The 19953-nt window shown below is 39.9% G+C and overlaps 1 protein-coding gene across 1 annotated transcript in view; it reads left to right on the top strand.

Annotated features, from left to right (window-relative positions):
- The window catches only part of CD96 (CD96 molecule), a gene marked incomplete at its 5' end in the record, with an annotated part of 90908 nt that extends 71650 nt beyond the window's left edge, over nt 1–19258 (top strand). Inside the window, 4 exons of the mRNA XM_081085991.1 lie at nt 12140–12205; nt 13227–13316; nt 16236–16359; nt 18246–19258. Of these exons, the coding sequence (XP_080942117.1) occupies nt 12140–12205; nt 13227–13316; nt 16236–16359; nt 18246–18354 (389 nt within the window). The 3' untranslated portion in view covers nt 18355–19258. The remainder of the gene's footprint in view (nt 1–12139; nt 12206–13226; nt 13317–16235; nt 16360–18245) is intronic.
- Nucleotides 19259–19953: the final 695 nt, after the last annotated feature.

Genomic DNA, 19953 nt, shown 5'->3' with positions numbered 1-19953 from the left:
ATTGTGACAGCATAGCAAGGGATGTGGCAGAAGTGAAACCTTGGATGCCGAAGGGGCGGGGCTATGACTTTATCTGCTAGGCTCTTTGCCATGAACTGTAAATGGCCATGTTCCTTTTGGCATGCATTAAGTTGTACCTTTAAAATTTCTCAAAATCTTTTCTACCCCCTGACTCAGTCATCTCCCTGCTCGGAACTTGTCCTTAGGAAATAAATAAAAGAGAAACATCTAATATTGTTTTGTATAGTGTTATTTATTGCTTTCTTTCATCTCTTTTATGGACATCAGGTTCACAGACTTGAGTTAATCATAATTTTTAATTCATGAGACACTATCAACATTAGTCTGTGTATCACCCTCTATAATTTAATGTCATATTTATTTTAATAAATATGTTAATGATATAAGTTGACCCTTGAACACATGGGTTAGAATTGCACAGATCTACTTATATGTGGATTTGTTTCCAATGAATATATATAGTACTGTAAATGTATTCTCTTCCTCTTGATCTTTGTAATAGCATGTTCTTTCCTCTAGCTTAGTTTATGTTAAGAGTACAGTTTCACACAATATGTATTAATCAACTATGTTATGAGTAAGGCTTCTGGTCAACATTAGGCTATTAGCAATTGTTTTGGAGGAGTTAAAATTATATGCGGATTTTTAGCTACAAAGGGATCAGGGCCCCAAACCCCAGTGTTGTTCAAGGGTTGACTACAAGAGACACTTGTAAACTCACTGTCTAAATAAACACAAGACTGAAAAGGCATTATCAGAGAGAGAGCACACAAAGAGCCACAAATAAGTGGAACTTAGATGTGTGTCAAAGGCAACATAGTAGAGCACTGGGAAGAGAAGAGACTGCTAAGCAAATGACCTAGAAACATTGATAATTTATAAGGAAAAAAGGCATTAAAATGTACTTCTACAAAATAAACTCCGTATACTTTAAGTTTTTTATGTCAAAAGCAAAGCACTAAAACATAATCAAATAAAGGTGAATTTCCTCCAAGCTTTAAGGCAGGGAAGGGCTTAAAGAAGAGAGAAAAAGAACTCACCATAAACAAAATAGAAAGAATAGAATCAAATAAATTAAGAAAAATAATCTTTTATCAAAAGACACCTTAAAGAAGGTAAAAAAAAATAAAGCTATAATATGAGAGAAGATATTTGTCACACATGTAATTGAAAAAGGACTAAGACTATATAATTCACAATGGATCAAAATGTTATGTCATGGGTAATAAAGAATGCCTACAAATCAATAAGAAAAAAAGCACAAAGCAATAAACAATGAGCAAAAAGGTATATTACAAATCATGAAACAGTGGCTAGAAAAAAGGATTCTCAGCTTCTCTATTAATCAGGAAATGCAAATGAAGGCTATAATTAGATAACCATTTTATACCTAATAAATTAGCAACAGTTAAGAAGTATGTAATTACTGCATGTTATACGGCCTGGAGAGCAATGTACATTTTTATATATTGCTAGTGAGAGTATAAATTATGACCATCACTTTAGCATTATGTTTTAAAAATGAATATTTTCATACACTGCAATCCAACAGTTGTTTTCCTGGATAAATATTCCAACACACACACAACAAAACACTAGCTTATATACCCAGGAAATATGTACCCTATTCATAATAGCAAAAATTATGAATAATCTAAATGATCATAGCCAGGAGACTAGATAAATAAATTGTAGCATAGTCATATAATAAAATATCATAGAGTAATGAAAAACGAGTAAATGACAGTCACATACAACAACATGAATGAATCTTCATAACATTGTGTTGAATCAAGAAAGTAAATGCCAGGTGACAATATATGGAATAATATTTTTAAATAAATTTAAAAACAAGTACAACCAGACACCATATGGTTTAGATATATGATAAAAAACTTTAAAACTATCTAAGTAAATGAATAATAGACACAACATGCAGAACAGTGTTTGATTTTGAATGGACATAACAGGGGTGAGATTAGGTAGATATATAATGTCATTTATCTAAAAAAAAATAAAAAATGTGTGTGTATGAATGAGAATGATGGGGTATTTGGGAAGAATTTGTCCAATAATAAGAGAATATGGGATAGGATAAGATAATAAGTCAATGAAATATTATGAAGCCCATTGAAACCATAGCCATAATGTACTAACAGCATGTCTTATTATGTAGACAAGGCTAGGAGCTGGAAATATTTACCAATCGGTTATAAACTGAGAATAAAAATATTAGTTAGACTGGGGATGAAAGCCTACACTTAATAAACTAACATTTATCCTATATGGTGTTAATAAAAAATAGAGTTATTAGTAATAAACTATGCTGAAACTCTACCTCACTAATTTGTCATCCCTTATTCTCAATACTATAATGCAAATAAATTCCATGAGATTTTTTGTTTGCTTACCTGTGTCCCCAGCACCTAAGATAATGCCTGCCATATAGTTAGTTCTCAATAAATATTGTTGAACAGATAAATTAAAGCATACTTGTTGATTATATGGGAGAGGGGAATTGTGTAGCAGTGAGCAAAAAAGAGTTTGTTGGACAATAATATAACAAAAAGCTGAACACAAACTTAAACTTATGCTATCCTATCTAATAAAAGAGAAACATGGTAATTGGCATACGACCGCTACCCTTCCCATTGGCTAATCAGCGAGATATGCAAATTAACTGCCAGCCAAGATGGCGGCTGGCAGCCAGGCAGCTTGAAACTAACATGAGGCTTGCTTGCTTCAGTGACGGAGGAATCCAACGTTCCCCGCCTTCCTTGCCGGCCTCTGAGCTTGCAGTTTAAGAAACATTGTAACAAATATAGAAGCTAAACAGAACCCCAGAAACCTGCTTTCAGCGAGCCCGGGACCTCAGAGCTGAAGTTATACATTGTTTCGATTATAGAACTGAAACAAACCAGATACCTTCTTTCAGCAGCAGAGGCCTCAGAGCTGGAGCCAGAGCTAAAGCTGGCCCAGAATTAAAAAAAGAAAAAGAAAAAAAGGAGAAGTTGGGAGCTTCAATCGGCCTGAAAACCGCCCTCAGCCCCTCACCTAGACTGGCCAGGCACCCCAGTGGGGACCCCCAACCTGAAGGGGGTGTGACCAGCTGCAAACAGCCATCACCCCCTCACCCAGGCTGGCCAGGCACCACAGTGGGGACCCCCACCCTGATCCAGGACACCCTTCAGGGCAAACCAGCCAGCCCCACCCATGCACCAGGCCTCTATCCTATATAGTAAAAGGGTAATATGCCTCCCAGCACTGGGATCAGCGGAGCCACAAGGCATCCCAGCACCAGGATCAGCGGAGCCGCGAGGGCTCCCAGCACCAGGTTCAGCATGACAGGGGAAGGCTCCACAACCCCCTGATCAGCCCTGCTCTGTGCCTGATAGGGGGGAAATCCCCAACCCCCTGATTGGCCCTGCTCTGTGTGTGACAGGGTGCGGAGCCCCAACCCCCCACCCCCCCGGGGTAGAGCCATAACCTCCCCATTGGCCCTGCCCTGAGTGTGACAGTGGTGGCTCCCCAACCGCCTGATCGGCCCTGCTCTGTGGGTGATAGAGGGTGGCGCCCCAACCCCCTGATCCGCCCTGCCCTGAGTGTGACAGGGGGCAGTGCCCCAACTCCCCTATCGGCCCTACTCTGTGAGTGAGAGGGGGGAGCTCCCCAACCCCCTGATGGGCCCTGCTCTATGCATGACAGGGGGTGGTGCCGCAACCTCCCCATCGACCCTGCCTTGAGTGTGACTGGGGGCGGTGCCCCAACCCCCCAATCGGCCCTACCCCTGCGTGACTGAGGGTGGCATCGCAACCTCCCAATCTGCCCTGTTCTGTGCATGACAGGGGAAGGCGCCCCAACTCCCCAATCAGCCCTGCTCTGAGGCTGACCAGGGGCTGCACCTAGGGATTGGGCCTGCCTTCTGCCACCCGGGAGCAGGCCTAAGCCAGCAGGTCGTTATCTCCCGAGGGGTCCCAGACTGCGAGAGGGCACAGGCCAGGCTGAGGGATAACCCCTTCCCACCACCCCCCTGCCAGTGCACAAATTTTTGTGCACCGGGCCTCTAGTAATACTAATTATATAATTACTAGAGGCCCGGTGCACAAAAATTTGTGCACTGGCAGGGGGGGTGGGTGGGAGGGGGGTATCCCTCAGCCCCACTTGTACCCTCTTGCAGTCTGGGTCCCCTCGGGAGATAACGACCTGCTGGCTTAGGCCTGCTCCTGGGTGGCAGAGGGCAGGCCCAATCCCTAGGTGCCTGCCCCGCAGCCCCTGGTTGGGCTCAGAGCAGGGCTGATTGGGGAGTTGGGGTGCCCCCCCGTCATGCACAGAGCAGGGTGGATCAGGAGGTTGCGATGCCACCCTCAATCACGCTCAGGGTAGGGCCGATTGGGGGGTTGGGGCGCTGCCCCCTGTCACACTCAAGGCAGGGTCAATGGGGAGGTTGCGGCGCCACCCCCTGTCACACACAGAGCAGGATGGATCAGGGGGTTGTGGTGCCACCCCTGTCACATACAGAGCCGGCCAATCAGGGGGTTGGGGTGCTGCCCCCTGTCACGCACAGAGCATGGCCCATCAGGGGGGTTGGGGCTCTGCACCCTGTAACACACAGAGCAGGGCCGATCAGGGGGTTGGGGAGCTCCCCCCTGTCATGCACAGAGCAGGGCCGATCAGGGGTTTGGGGAGCTCCCCCCTGTCATGCACAGAGCAGGGCCGATCAGGAGGTTGTGATGCCATCCTCAGTCACACTCAGGGTAGGCCCAATTGGGGGGTTGGGGCCCCGCACCCTGTCACACTCAAGGCATGGTCGATGGGGAGGTTGGGGTGCCAACCCTTCACCCACAGAGCAGGGCTGATCAGGGGGTTGGGGCACTCCCCCCTGTCACACTCAGGGCAAGGCCAATGGGGAGGTTGTGGCTCCACCCTGTCACACACAGAGCAAGGCCCATGATGGGGTTGGGGCACCACACCCTGTCACACACAGAGCAAGGCCAATCAGGGGGTTGGGGCGCCACACCCTCTCACACACAGAGCTGCAGGGCAATCAGGGGTTTGGGGAGCTCCCCCCTATCAGGCACATAGCAGGGCCGATCAGGGGTTTGGGGCGCCTTCCCCTGTCATGAACAGAGCAGGGCAGATAGGGAGGTTGTGGCCCCGCCCCCTGTCACACACAGAGCCGCAGGGCGATCAGGGTGTTTGGGCGCTGCCCCCTGTCATGCTGATCCTGGTGCTGGGAGGCCTCGCGGCTCCACTGATCCCAGTGCTGGGAGGTATATTACCCTTTTACTATATAGGATAGAGGCCTGGTGCACAAGTGGGGGCCGGCTGATTTACCCTGAAGGGTGTCCTGGATCAGGGTGGAGGTTCCCACTGTGGTGCCTGGCCAGCCTGGGTGAGGGGGTGATGGCTGTTTGCAGCTGGTCACACCCCCTTCAGGTTGGGGGTCCCCACTGGGGTGCCTGGCTAGTCTAGGTGAGGGGCTGAGGGCCGTTTTCAGGCTGGCAGGTGACTGAATCTCCCAACCGCTCCTTTTTTCCTTTTTCTTTTTATTCTTGGATGTCACTGGAGGTGAGAGCCAGCTTTAGCTGTGAGACCTCGCTGCTGAAAGCAGGTTTCTGGCTTTGTTTACTTTCTGTATTTGAAACTTTGTTGCGACTTCAGCTCTGAGATCCCAGCTGACTGAAAACAGGTTTCTGGGGTTTTGTTTAGCTTCGATATTTGTAACAATGTTTCTTAGCAGCTCAGAGCCCAGCAGCGGCAGGCAGGGAACGTTGGATTCCTCCGTCACTGAAGCAAGCAAGCCTCCTGTTCGTCAGTAGCCTGGCTGCTGGCCGCCATCTCGGCTGGAAGTTAATTTGCATATCGCCCTGATTAGCCAATGGGAAGGGTATCGGATGTACGGCTAAGTACCATGTTTCTCTTTTATTAGATAGGATATTATCCCATATTTTAATTCTCAGCATAACAGTTACTGTCCGATGTTTTCCTTTGTTTTATTTATTTGATTGTCTATTTAAATTATACTAGAATATAAGATACATAAGAACAGGCACCTAACCCTTTTTCTGTCTTCTTCACTATTGTGTCCTAATGTTTGTAAAATGGCAGGCATACATGGGTACTCAGCAAATATTTCTTGAGTGTTTGAAAGAGTATATGTACACATGGGCAAGGACAAGAAAGAAAACATACATAAATACAGTGAAAAGAAAGGACCTACTTAAATGGAATTTTTAACCTTTTTTATTTATTTGCTTTATTTAAATGCTTGCTACAATACTATGTGTGCTAGGAATTTAAAAAAAAAAAAAATTTCCCCAGGTATCACATCAATATTAAGCAGGCAAGCCACCCAAGATACTTTCTGTCTCAGACACTGGAAAACTGAAAAGACCTTGAAAGTACTTTATAATTTACACAAGTCTATTATTGGTCTTTCTAATAGATTTCATACTGGAATGAACTATTGTAACCCCTCACATTTTCTGTCTTTCCCCAGTTGAAAACTTTACTTATCCTTACACATCTCTTTATCATTTTTATAATGAAAATAGCTTTAGAAATTGTGAAACCTAGAAAGAAACTTTAAAACCCAATAAACATTACTTTTCCTGGCAGTGAAACACACGTATTTTTACTTGTACAAGAATAAGAAGTCCTTGTTAACAAATTGTCATTTTTTATCCCTAAACATAGAAAATTCCCTGCAGTGAGTTGTTCTATTTATAATCATTGACAAAAACACATTAGGATCCAACAAGTACATATTGATTGCTTACTCCCAAACTAGTTTTGAAACATGTTCCTACTCATTGGATTGTGCTGTAATGTGACATCCAATATTAGATGATGCACTTAGCAAGACTCATGGCAGGCATTGGCAATGGGATTTGTTTTCTTCCAGTATGTTTATTTCAATAGATTTATGCAATATTCAGAGGCAGGAAAAAGGATGATAATGGATGGTTTTCTGGTGAAATAATCCCACAGCAGAGTTTTTAAGGCCCTTGATAATTGTGAACATGTGATATGGGATATTTGTTTATATACATGTATTTTATGTAGCTCATATTTATTTGAATGTCATGGTTCTGAGTTCATTGCACTTAGACTAAATTTATAAATATATGGTTTAATGTATTATTTTGTTGTCATCTTGTTTATCAACTTGAAGAAGTCTAAGCTGGGATTCAAGAATATTGAAGCTAACCTTAGTTCAGCTTCCAAGTTTCCTCAATCTGAAACAGATGCTTATGTTACTTTAAGCACCTATGAAATGGGGATACCAATCTGACCAACTAAATGCCCCAAATTTATAAGGTTAGTAGCATCTGAGAACATATTTTCTTCCTGACACTCAGGTGATCAGACCATGGAGCAGAAAATTTGTTTAATTACTTTTTTGTTTTTGGTTTTCCCTGTCATTCATCTGGTCCACTGGAGATGAAAGTCACATTTAATTCAGTCTCTCAAAGTTAGACAAGCAGAAAAATGATATGAATCTCCATGGACCCTTATGCCTCCAACTTGCTCCATTACCAAAAATCAACAAGCTCACTACACACACACACACACACACACACACACACACCCCTCTGGGCCTCAGAGTACCTCTTCCTGACATCACATGGGCTCTTTATTTTGCTCTTTAAGCATGCATTCCTTATCCTTCAAATTTTATATATTCTTCCTAAATCTTGAAGATGCATTGCTTATCCTGCCCATGGTTCTATCTGGTTTTTCTCGGGCTTTTGATAGGTGTGCCTAAAATTTTCTTAACAACCCTTTCTACTTTCCATTGACAGAGGGTGATGGAGAGACTAGAGTTGAGGGGTTGAGGACCTGTGGTAGGGACATAGGAATGAGAGAGCCTATGGCAGCACTGGGTCTAATTCCTATTTCAGTCTCTAGGATAATTTTCAGTCCCTCTGTTCCCTGTTGCCTTGGATGCTGATTCTCTAAATTCACCACTCTTGTTCTCAAATTCTAAAATCTTTTATGTCTCTGATCACATCTCAATCCATTTTCCTATCCTCTGAAATGTTGTTCTCCCTTTCTTTCATATAGTTTCTAATTAGGTCAGTTGCAAATTACAGATGCATTTCTCTGATTTAAAATTATATTTTTTGTTAAACTACCAGTTTCTGGGGACTTCTGCACAGCGAGAACACTAACCTCACACTTTGAAAGCTCATGCATGTTATCTTCTTTTTGTGGCCAGGAAGAGTATGAGGGTCCCATCTTTGGACTAGGTGATCATGGCAAGAGTACACACTGTAACTTGTTCCAGCATTTATGTTCTAGTGCAGTGGTTCTCAACCTTTGGGTCGCAACCCCTTTTGGGGTTGAATGACCCTTTCACAGGGGTCACCTAAGACCATCGGAAAACACATATATAATGGCATATTGTTTTTGTGATTAATCACTATGCTTTAATTATGTTCAGTTTGTAACAATGAAAATACATCCTGTATATCAGATATTTACATTACGATTCTTAACAGTAGCAAAATTACAGTTATGAAGTAGCAATGAAAACAATTTTATGGTTGGGGGTCACCACAACATGGGGAACTGTATTAAAGGGTAGTGGCATTAGGAAGGTTGAGAACCACTAGTGCTGGCCGAGTACATACTCAGCCTGAGGAGGAAGATGAGGCTGAAGACCAAGATCATAGAGATCTCTGTATATAAGCCCTGCATCTTGAGTTATTGTTTACCACCTATGCCATTGTTTTAGGACAAAATTAATGACAGAAGAACTCAGAGTGCCTTAAGGAAGCCTGCATAACAAAAAAAAAAGTCTGGACATGTAAAATGATTCCAGAATTTGAAAGTTCAGTTTGCCACAGAATCCTACAAAAGTAACAGAAATTATCACTGGTTTCATCAAAAGATGAGCTGCCAAACTTCAGGTCACCACAGACTTTGATATGACACTAAGTAGATTTCTCTACAAAGGGAAAAGATGCCTGCCATGTCATAATATTATTGATAACTATAAACTAGTTACAGACATATGTACAAAAAAGTTATTGCAAGTAAATGAAAAATACTGTGCTACTGAAGTTGATCCTGTTTTTACCATAGAAGAGAAGTACACTTTTATGGTAGAATGGTATCACATAGTTTCCTTGTTGAACCTTTACCAAAAGTAAAATTTGAAGAAATTGTGGAAGAAACCAAGGTTATGTTAAAAAAAAGGGTAAAAAATATATTTGAGAAACTCCATCAGTATAGATCCGTGTTCATGTTTTAGCTGATAATGGTGATGTGCTACAGGAGGTTATCCATCAAGCTGGTGTTTATTGTCTAAATGCCAAAGTCATGTTCATTTGTGGATTTTGATGAAAATGGGTACTCTGAGATTTGAAAGGTATTTAACTCTTATATTAAACATGCCTTGAAGAACACAGAATATTTCAATCAATTAAAAGACAATAGCAACACAATTCTGCTGAGACTCTTGAGACTTAAAAATGGCAGATGGGTAGTCAATGTAAAACATATTCTAAAAATATTATAGCTAAATGATAGTGTAGGAACTTTTAGAAAAGTATTGCATTTAGTGAAAGATAACTCATTGTGCATAACCAATTCATCTTACTAAGGATGCTGTAAACAAGCATTCTTCAGGAAGGCCTCCTCCTGTGGGCACATTTATTGCAAAAATTGTTCATCTCTTGATCTTGTTGACTTTTATTTATAATATATTCTTTCTCTTGAAGATTTTTTTAAAATATATTTTTATTAATTTCAGAGAGGAAGGGAGAGGGGAAGAGAGATAGAAACATCAATGAAGAGAGAGAATCATTGATTGGCTGCTTCCTACATGCCCCATACTGGGGATCGAGCCTGCAGTCTGGGCATGTGCCCTTGACTGGAACAGAGCCTGGAACACCTCAGTTCGCAGGTTGATGTTCTATCCACTGAGCCAAACCAGCTAGAGCTCTTGAAGTTTTTTTTGTGTTTTTTTTTTTTTTTTTTACATTACTTAAGTATTTTCAGACATGCTGAATCCATCACCTGGAAGCTCCTTTTTCTTCACCTTTCTCAATACACTCCCCACTGTATTTTTTAAACGAAGTTAAAATAAAATCTTAAAGCCAAAATTAGAGAACTCCTTACTCTTCCAAAATAGTTTTTGTAGTTTAATTCTATCACACATTTTTTGAGATGTCTTTTTACACTTGAAAAATACCTAGAAGTCTGAAAAGAAGCTTTGTGAAATGGTAAAATAATTTGCATGATTTTAAGTATTATAATTTGGATGGATCATACTAATGATATCACCATCTTCTGAAATTGTGTTATGCTTAAAAAAACACCTTGGTATCCACATGTGACTAATCATTACAAACTGTTCTCTGTTGATCTGCTGATAATAATCATGAAATGGAAAAATCTTTAAAAAAAATACCTGTTTTTCTCAGAGGGACAGCACTTGGTCAACCATTTATAACCTTAGCATAAATTAATTTATCACATACTTTCTTAAAAACTGAATTTGAAGAGATAATATATAAAGACATTAAGCCCTAAAAATAGTAACTAAGGGGGACACAATATTGGGGGGGAAAAACAACAAAAAACTGAACAAACTGCCTTCATCATAATTGTACCTAAATCCAGGCCTCGTCCCAATTTCTTTTTATAATTGTTGCTCTTTGTCAATCAAATTCCTGGCTTAATAACTTATCCATTAAAAATGGACATTTAAAAAGTACTCAATATATCATCATCTGAATACCTTGGTAGTCTAGGGGGGAAAAAAGAGTTAAGATCACAGGTGCAGGGTCAAAGAATTATATTGAAGATAAGAACATCTCTCTGGCCTACTTAAACTCAAAACAGCTGTGTACAAAACCACCCTCCCCAGCGGGGTGACTCCCCATGGAAGTTCTCGTGACAGATTGTCCGGGGACCAATGCCTCTTCTGAAGGACCTAATAACATACCTTTGTCTGCAGCTGCAAATGCCCTTGGCATTCAGGGAAAAACCAAGAAAGGGGAAGGCTGAGGCTGGTTTTTGTTTTCTTTTAATGTTTGTTTTATTTTGTTTTGGTTTTTATTGTTTTGGTTTGGACACACTAAAAACACTTAACTTGTAAAATCATGTATGCTAATGTTTTAAATAAATGAGCATACTACTCAGGCACCACTATAGTTATTTTGCTCTACATCACATTATTGGCCTGTTATCAAATACAGTTATGGGGAGTTTGCCAAGAAGTGGATTTTTCTTGCCAGATATGGGGAACTAAACAAAATGAGTTAATGGCTCTATTTCAAAAGCCGTATGTGCTGAGTTTGCTGCCATCCACTCAAGGGGAAGGTTTGCCACCGAATACATCAAAAGTATACACCCAGCAGCTAACAGGCTTGTAACAATAGGGTTCTGATAATTCACTGTTGATACAGTTCAATTTTCACAGTTGAATAAAAATGTCAGCTTACCCACAAATACAAACTATTTTGTTCCCTCATGTGTTCTACCAAGTTCTTCAAAGTCCTATTGGCACCTCTCCTTGACTGAAGGCCACCATAACACACCTGGGCTTTCATTTTCTCCGATTCTTTTAGCTCATCTATGGATGGCCATGAGAATAGTCACAACACCCTCTCTGTGGCTGAAAGAACCTCTCCTAGTATTTTCCTTTCATTTCTTCTTCCTTCTCCTATTTGTCTATAATACAAAACTTCCACAAGCATTACCTCAACTCCCACTTTATTTGGGACTTTCTAATGTGTGCTGCAGAATAGTTCAATGATGTTGCTTTAAAGATATTTTTTTAAATATGAATTTTATTAATTTTTTTACAGAGAGGAATGGAGAGGGATAGAGAGTTAGAAACATTGATGAGAGAGAAACATCAATCAGCTGCCTCCTGCACACTCCCTACTGGGGATGTGCCCGCAACCAAGGTACATGCCCTTGACCAGAATCAAACCTGGGATCCTTCAGTCCGCAGGCCAACGCTCTATCCACCAAGCCAACCCGGTTAGGGCTAAATATATTTTAATATCCCTCTTTTATAACCATTAGATTCAATTAAAATTAAGAAGAGAAAATAACTAGTCTTTTACAGATTGACTCTTCCATTATGTTCTTCCATTAGCAGCTTCATGGATGCCCAGTGAAACATACAGTTCATTCCCCTCAGGTGCAGGCTCCACACTTCATGGTAAGTAGTGGGGAAAATTCACGGTCAGGAGAGGTAGTGGTCTGCTTTATCTTGACAGAGATTAAAAAACAAGGATTGGTAAGAATCCAATCTCAGATAGATATTTAAAAGTGCATCTTGACAATGATAATGAATGGAACCAAAATTCTGCCCAGTCACTGAAAGAAGATAATCAGAGACCAAGTATTAGATTTTTCTGTCTCCTATTTCAAAATTAAATCTATATAGTGGCTTTTTTTAACCAATCAAATTCATTAAAAATGCATTTTGTTTTATTTTTCCACTGGAAAATTGAAAGATTTGTCAATATAGATTTGTCTACTTGAACGTTGCTAAGGAATTTTTATTGACCTTTCCAAGTACATTAGAGTGGGGAGAATCAGTATTTTGATTGGCTAGACCCATGGTCGGCAAACTGCAGCTCACGAGCCACATGCGGCTCTTTGGCCCCTTGAGTGCGTCTCTTCCTAAGCCTTAGGAGTACCCTAATTAAGTTAATAACAATGTACCTACCTATACAGTTTAAGTTTAAAAAATTTGGCTTTCAAAAGAAATTTCAATCGTTGTACTGTTGATATTTGGCTCTGTTGACTAATGAGTTTGCCGACCACTGGGCTAGACCTCTGATATTGTGAGAGAATAGGAATAGACCTCATCTTTCCATGATCCCAACTTAAGATATTTTCCTATAATTACTTAAATTTCTCATGGAAATTCTTTAGCATATATTGGTTTGTTGTGTGTGCTATACAGCTTCTCTCCCCCCCTCCCCCCACCTTTTATTTCTTTAAGCCAATAGGAAGTTTCACTATTTGGTAGCCATATTAGACAGATCCTAGGATCCTAGACTTGCTGTAAATTGGACTTTAGTAAACTTTACACATAAAATTTTAGGAGTATTTAACCCATGTAAATTGAGCTCTTTCTAACAGCAAGTGAAATCCAATCATGATTTTACACCATTTGATCATACTGAGATGGCTATTAGGATCAGTTCAGATAATCCCCTTTCTATCCCTAGGTGATGACTTCATCAGCACAACCAAAGAATTTCCAGAAGTTCCCACAACTGCCAATAGATCTACTAAAAATAATGACATCCATATCACTGGTGAGCCATATGCCATTTAATTTTTGGATGTTATGTTTTATTGACTCAAGAAATATTTATTGAGTATCTACCATTTGCCAAACACTGTGCCAATTGTTGGGCATAAAGTGAAAACACTAACCTCCTGAAGATAATAATCTGTTAGAGATCTTATATAGTGAATAAGTAACCATACAATTAAATTTATTTGTGACATACTATGATATAGTACAAGGTATTGTCAGCATCTAACAGAAATATCTGATTTTAATTGGGGAAGAGGAAAATACTCACTGCAAATATATTTAAATTAAAATTTGAAAAATGAATAAGAAGTAGCCAGAAGAAAGGTATTGAGTAACATTTCAGTCTTGTGAAAATATAGTCTGAATCAAGAAAGAGATTCTTGGAACAAAGAGAATTCCTATATTCAATTAATAAAATACATCAATGCTAAATGTAATCCATTATTTTATATCATAAGAGGGCAAGGGATTCAATAAAATTAGGACCCTCCCAATGCAGGTCTTAATCATAAATTCAGAGGTCTAGTCACTTCTTTGGCTTCAGGGGTTATTCATTTGATTGGTGAGCACTTCGCCTGGGTAATCATTTTATTTCATATGGAAGGTCATGCAATCCTCAGATCATTAGAGCATCATCCTCACACAACATAGCAACAGAGTTGCAAACCGTGGTCCTACCAATATCTTTAAGATATTGGTGACTTTAAGAACTGCCTACTTTGGAAATGGGGCCAGATTGGTGCTCTGCTTCTGCACTGAGACATTCCTGAAGTCAATGGTCTCATTTTCTATATTTGGCTTGAAGAAAATTCGTAAACATTAATTTAACACCCATTTAAAAAACCTTTTGTTCTTTTATTTCTCTAAAACTTTGGTGATAAATATTATTTACTACCATATTACTAGTATAGAGCCTAGCCAATTTTGATTTCACTAAACAGAACTTTGTGTAGTCCTGAGCTGTTCCTTGGGTGATCACAATACTCCACTGATTTGAATTTCTGAACTCTCTTTAGCCACCGATGCATACACAGTATCACATGGTTATGTGTGGCAAGACTACATGAGCTTCCAGGGTACCCGCAGTATCTGTTTTGACAGGGCTGAGGTAGGGTGAGCCTCAGGAAGACCTTGAATCCTGGATGTGTGTTGTGAGAGAAAAAGTCTTCCACACTGATAACCAACACACGGTTAGCTTGACATAATGTGGCTGTAGTCCAAACTATGTAAGACATAGAAAAGACTTGGTACCTAATATTTTAAATCCAGTTTTTTAGACTGTATCTTTATTTTTTGAGACTTGCTGTATGGAAAGCAGTATAATAAATCTAGGCAATAAGAGAAAATAAAAACCTAGTCTCCACCTATGAGCAGTGTATAATCTAGTTGAAATGATAAAAGAAAATCAATCCAGATTAATTCTGATATAAAAATGCACTTTTTGCCCAAATGATCTATGTAACCTAAAGAGCTAAAGATCTATCTGTAATGTATAAGGATTCCACTGGAGTGTTGTTAGAGATAATAAAAGCCTGGACACAATTCAACCACCTGACGTTAAGAGACCAATTAAATAAACTATGGTAGATGCCTACATTTGGGGAACTAGCCAGGAGTTTAATCGAATGAAGTAAGTCTCTATACACTTCATTGGAAAGTATTCCAAGAACATTTTTTAAGAGAAAAAAAGCCAGGGGACAGGCAGAACAATATGTATAGTATGGCTGCATTTGTAATAAAGGGGATGCATATTCATGATACATATATGTGTTTATGTATGCATAGAAAGTTTCTGGTAGGATGTGTAATTAACTATTGGAAGTTACTGCCTCTAGTGTGGGTAACTGGTACCTAAGTTAGTAAGGGCACTTCCTTTTCATTGCAGTGTTATAGTTCTGTGCTGTTTGAATTGTGAACATGATCATGAAATACTTTTCGAAAAGGAAATACTCCTATTAACTGCCAGGTAGAACCAGGCAACCTCATTTACTAAAAAGTAAAGCCATCCAGAGTAGGATATTTATTTTGCTGCTAGTCTAGAATCCATAATATTTTAAAGTCTTTGATTCCTGCAGTTTAACTTAATATTCAAATGTTAATGAATGAGTTGAGGATGGGGATGCTCAGCAAGGATAAGAAAAATCAGCCCATTGGTTACTCACCAGTATAATTTTAGCCAGTCTGTTACTTTCAACTTCTTCCCTTTTCAGACCACAGAGATGGCAAAACCAACTGGTTTTAGTTTTATCCATTTTGTCCCTTCTCCCCTTTCTATTCCTGAAATGGATATGGAGAGTAAAAAAAGGAAAGGGAAGTGATAGAAACGGATAAGAAAATCTCTAGCCTGGTTATGATTCCTTGAGTGACATTCAAATGAGAAGTCTTGGAACATGGTTTTTCAGTGCTACAGCTCCACAGGTATTGTCCAGGGCTTCCCAGCTTTAGCTCTTCAGGACTTTGGAAGGTCACACTGCTTTTTACTCTTTTTTCCTCGTCCTATCACATGTGCTTCCACAAAGCATTTAGTGACTCCTTCAAGAACAAGAAAACCCAAAGGTAGACCATTGTTTCACAGATAAAGTTAATTTACAGATTATTTTAATTTATTCATTCCTGCAAATAACATTTCATCAGGTACCACGTGTCAGGAATTGACCAGGGCCTTGGGAAAATGAGGGAAAAGATTAGTTGTGGAATACATGACCAAGAAAGACATTCATGTAAAAATGCAATTGAATAAATGCCAAACCAGAAAGTAGAACAAGGCATAGACATGTGTGACTGTGTGTGACTGTGCTCAAGGAACACCCTTAAATAAAATATCTGTCAGGTGGGAGAAGTAGTTCAATTAATTCTGGTTTCCAATGGCCAAAAGTTTGGCTTTAAAATTCCTCTCTCTTGATGCCCTTTTCAGTGATTGTGGCTAAGAAGCCCAAAGATGGAACATCCTGGCCAGTATTGGTAGCAGCTTTGCTCTTTTTATGCCTGGTATCATTTGGTCTTGGAGTGAGAAAATGGTGTCAATACCAACAAGAAATGTGAGTATAATGCCAAGATATGCAGGAACAGATACTTTTTCAATATGCATCATTCACTCAGCACTATAGATATCATTCCTACATTGAGCCCCGCTCATATTTAACAGAGGAAATAAGGCTCAGAGAGGTAATATAGCTTCCCCAGCTCCACACAGTTGGGTTTAGATATACAACTTCTGATTTGGTGGCCCCTCTGCCTTGTTCAGGCTGTAACACTACACTCAGCAGGTGGAACAGTCAGTGGGCATTAAATAAAAACCGCGCCTCACCTTACCTCAAAATTGAAAATGATTTTTCTTTTAATCTTTATTATTTTTTCATTTTCATGCATCTCTGACCTGCCTGAGCCTAGCCATGCTGAGATGCTCAAGTGTGAAATTGAGTGAGAAAGGTAATTTGGAGAAATTTCCAGCTGCTTTTCAGCAGAATGAGCTTTTACTGCCCTTTACCTTTTTCCCCAAGAGGAAAAGAAAGTAAGCAGTTGGTTACCCCCCATTTTTTTTTGCCTTATTGAAATATTTTCCGGAACTCTTCTCCTTCCAATCCACAATCTGAAATGACACATAAGGTTACGCTCTACTTTTCTGACAGGGCTATTTTGAATCAGTCCAGATTAGGCCACAATTAGAGGAGACCCTCAAATACATAAGGCTGATCTTCCACATATCTTCCGACTACTATCTAAGATAACATTGACCATCATGCAATACCTTCTTCTACTTTTCTGAGAGTATCCTTGAAGACTCTATCACCATCTGCAGTAAGTGTTTCATGGTGAATAAAACACTAAACCAGTAGTCAGAATTTATGGATTCTTATCTAAATACTACACTTTGGTCACCATGTGATCTTGAGAAATTCAGAATTTACCTGAAAAAAACAGAAGTGCAAATTCCTTAATACTTTATCTACCTTTTGATAAATACTGTGTCCATTAAAGCATCAGAAAACCAGGTAATAGACATTAGGAATTTATATAATAAAATGAGAAAGTTATGGGACTCTGAAAATCTGAAATGTTTTTTGTTGTTGTGCTATAGTCAAATGTCTGTGCTATATAGAAATGAGAAACAATATTTTGATGGGAGAGGGAGGGAGGGAGGGCGGGAGGGAGGGAGAGAGAGAGAGTGAGAGAGAGAGAGAGAGAGAGAGAAATTAAGGTACTATGGATTGACAGACAAGGGCTGCAGGTATTTGGGTCGTGGACATAAATCTGCTCACAGGTATATTTCCATTTTCTATTATCAATAGTGCTGGGCCATTTGTATAGCTAAATCTCACACTCACTTGTATGCTTGATGCCTTTCAGACAAGAGATGAGTTGTGCTAACAGAGAACAGCACTTTATACAAAGATGACATTCAGAATGTTCACTTATTTAAAGAGAAGGGATTCTGGCATTATCTATCCAGTACCAACCAACTCAGGGATTCAGAAGAGCTTTACTTCCCATTTAAACCGGATCCCCACAGCACACAGAATTTTAAAATTTTGTCTCTGGAGGAATCTTTTTAACCCACATAAGAGAAGCACTTCTATTAGGAAGCAGTTGCCATGGAGAGTATGGGGTTTGGTTAAAAGACTTGAATTGCTGGTCTGGTTCTTTCGAACAAGATGATTAAAACCTTTGTGCCTAATTTTTATATATGGAATGGTGACAGTAATATTCAATTTCTAGATACAAGGTTATAACGAAAACACTTTGCAAATTATAAAATTACCATATAAATATTAATTAATGATATTATCGTGACAAAACTAACAAGCAGAAAGTTATGACAAGAAAATTCTGAGAGAGCTAGTGGAGTATGTCTTTCTCTTTCTGTTTCCTACTTCAATCACCCCCTTACATTCTTAGCATTAAAAGAGCAATGTTTTGTTCCTAGCATGGAAAGACCCCCACCTTTCAAGCCGCCTCCACCCCCCATCAAGTACACTTGCATCCAAGAGTCCATTGGAAGTGATCTACACTGTCACGAGATGGAAGCACTCTAACCCTTTGAGACTTTGCCAAACAATGAAACTCTGCTAGAATCCTATTGAGCAGGTAGATATTTTGTTTATTAAATATTCGCCCTCTGGCCAAGCCTCTTCTGTGGCTGAAATGGATGTCTGAAGAGAATGACCTGTTTTCCCAGCAACTTGTCCCCTTTCATCTGAGTATGCTTTTATAGAAGAGTGAGAGGATATGTTATGCTGACACCCAGTGCAATCTGCAGGAATGTCCTTGCTTATGTAAGAAGTGCAAATTAGGCTGCTGCCATAAAAAATGCTTGCAGTGTTTTATTTTTCATTTTAATTATCTGATTGAGGTGACAACAATGGTTTCGAGCATATGTCTGTAACAGAGCTTTTTTCTCTTTGGGCATCTGCCAACATTCTAAACTGTTTGCCAAAATCATGATAATCTCTGAGGTTTTCTGCATTTCCTAGGAAAATTACAAGAAGAAAATGTGAAAGTTCTAGCAGGAGTTGGAAATTCTGTTATTTATTTTCAGTGGAGAAAAACAGGATATCCTGCATAAGAACCCCTTTCCAATACTCCTTCACCTTTCTCCCCAGTACATTCAGCCCAGGCTCCTGCCCCATGGGATAGGGAAGTTTCAAAGAGATAACTACTCAACAACCATGTAGCCTAGTAGATACAAACCTGAACTGGCTTCTAAAATTATATTAGCTAAGCGTGATCTCATTCTTGGCTTTACGTGTGTGTGTGTGTGTGTGTGTGTGTGTGTGTGTGTGTGTGTAACACTGGCAAACTGGTATATAAGTAAACAGACAGCCTAACCCTAATATAACTCATTTAATTCCCATTATTCTCTTTTTCATCTGGGGACCTCTCTGTTCATCCAATGTGCCTGTTTTGATATGTCTTGAAACAAATAAAGAACCTCAAATCAGACCAGCGTTGATGAGTTAACCCTGTGCCTGCCAATCTTTTATAAAACAGTTCAAGCAGAACATACAGGTGGTGGGGAAAGAGACCTAGTCATCCTGACCGGCTCCGTTTTCACGAACAGTTTGTGAGTGAATAAATTACTGATGCCCCTTGTCCTTCTAAACTTGCTCCACACTCTGCTCCATGAGGGGAGAACAGAGGTTGCTGATAGATACAATAGCAAATTCTGTGTGGAATTCAGTCTCAAAAGGAACCGTTACTTCATTTTCAATGTACTTATCCCTGACTGCACATGTGAATAATTTGGAGACCTTTTTGATATCATGGCTGTCTCTCCTGATCAGTTAAATCATCGCTCCCAGATGATTCACGTGCTCAACCAAAGTTGAGAACTGATGAGCCAGTGGAAGTCCCTTCTCATTGATCAGAATCTTGGTTAAGTGCTTAACTCTTGTGGTGACCAGCCTCCAAGTTGTTCCCATGATTCTTGCCTTTTTTTTTTAATATATTTTATTGATTTTTTACAGAGAGGAAGGGAGAGAGATAGAGAGTTAGAAACATCGATGAGAGAGAACCATCGACCAGTTGCCTCCTGCACATCCCCCACTGGGAATATGCCCGCAACCCAGGTACATGCCCTTGACCGGAATCGAACCCGGGACCCCTCAGTCCGCAGGCCGACGCTCTATCCACTG

The sequence above is a fragment of the Myotis nattereri genome, assembly GCF_964212035.1.
Source record: "Myotis nattereri genome assembly, chromosome: 3".
In the NCBI taxonomy this organism is placed as follows: Eukaryota; Metazoa; Chordata; class Mammalia; order Chiroptera; family Vespertilionidae; genus Myotis; species Myotis nattereri.
This window is presented reverse-complemented; position numbering and strand designations above follow the sequence as displayed.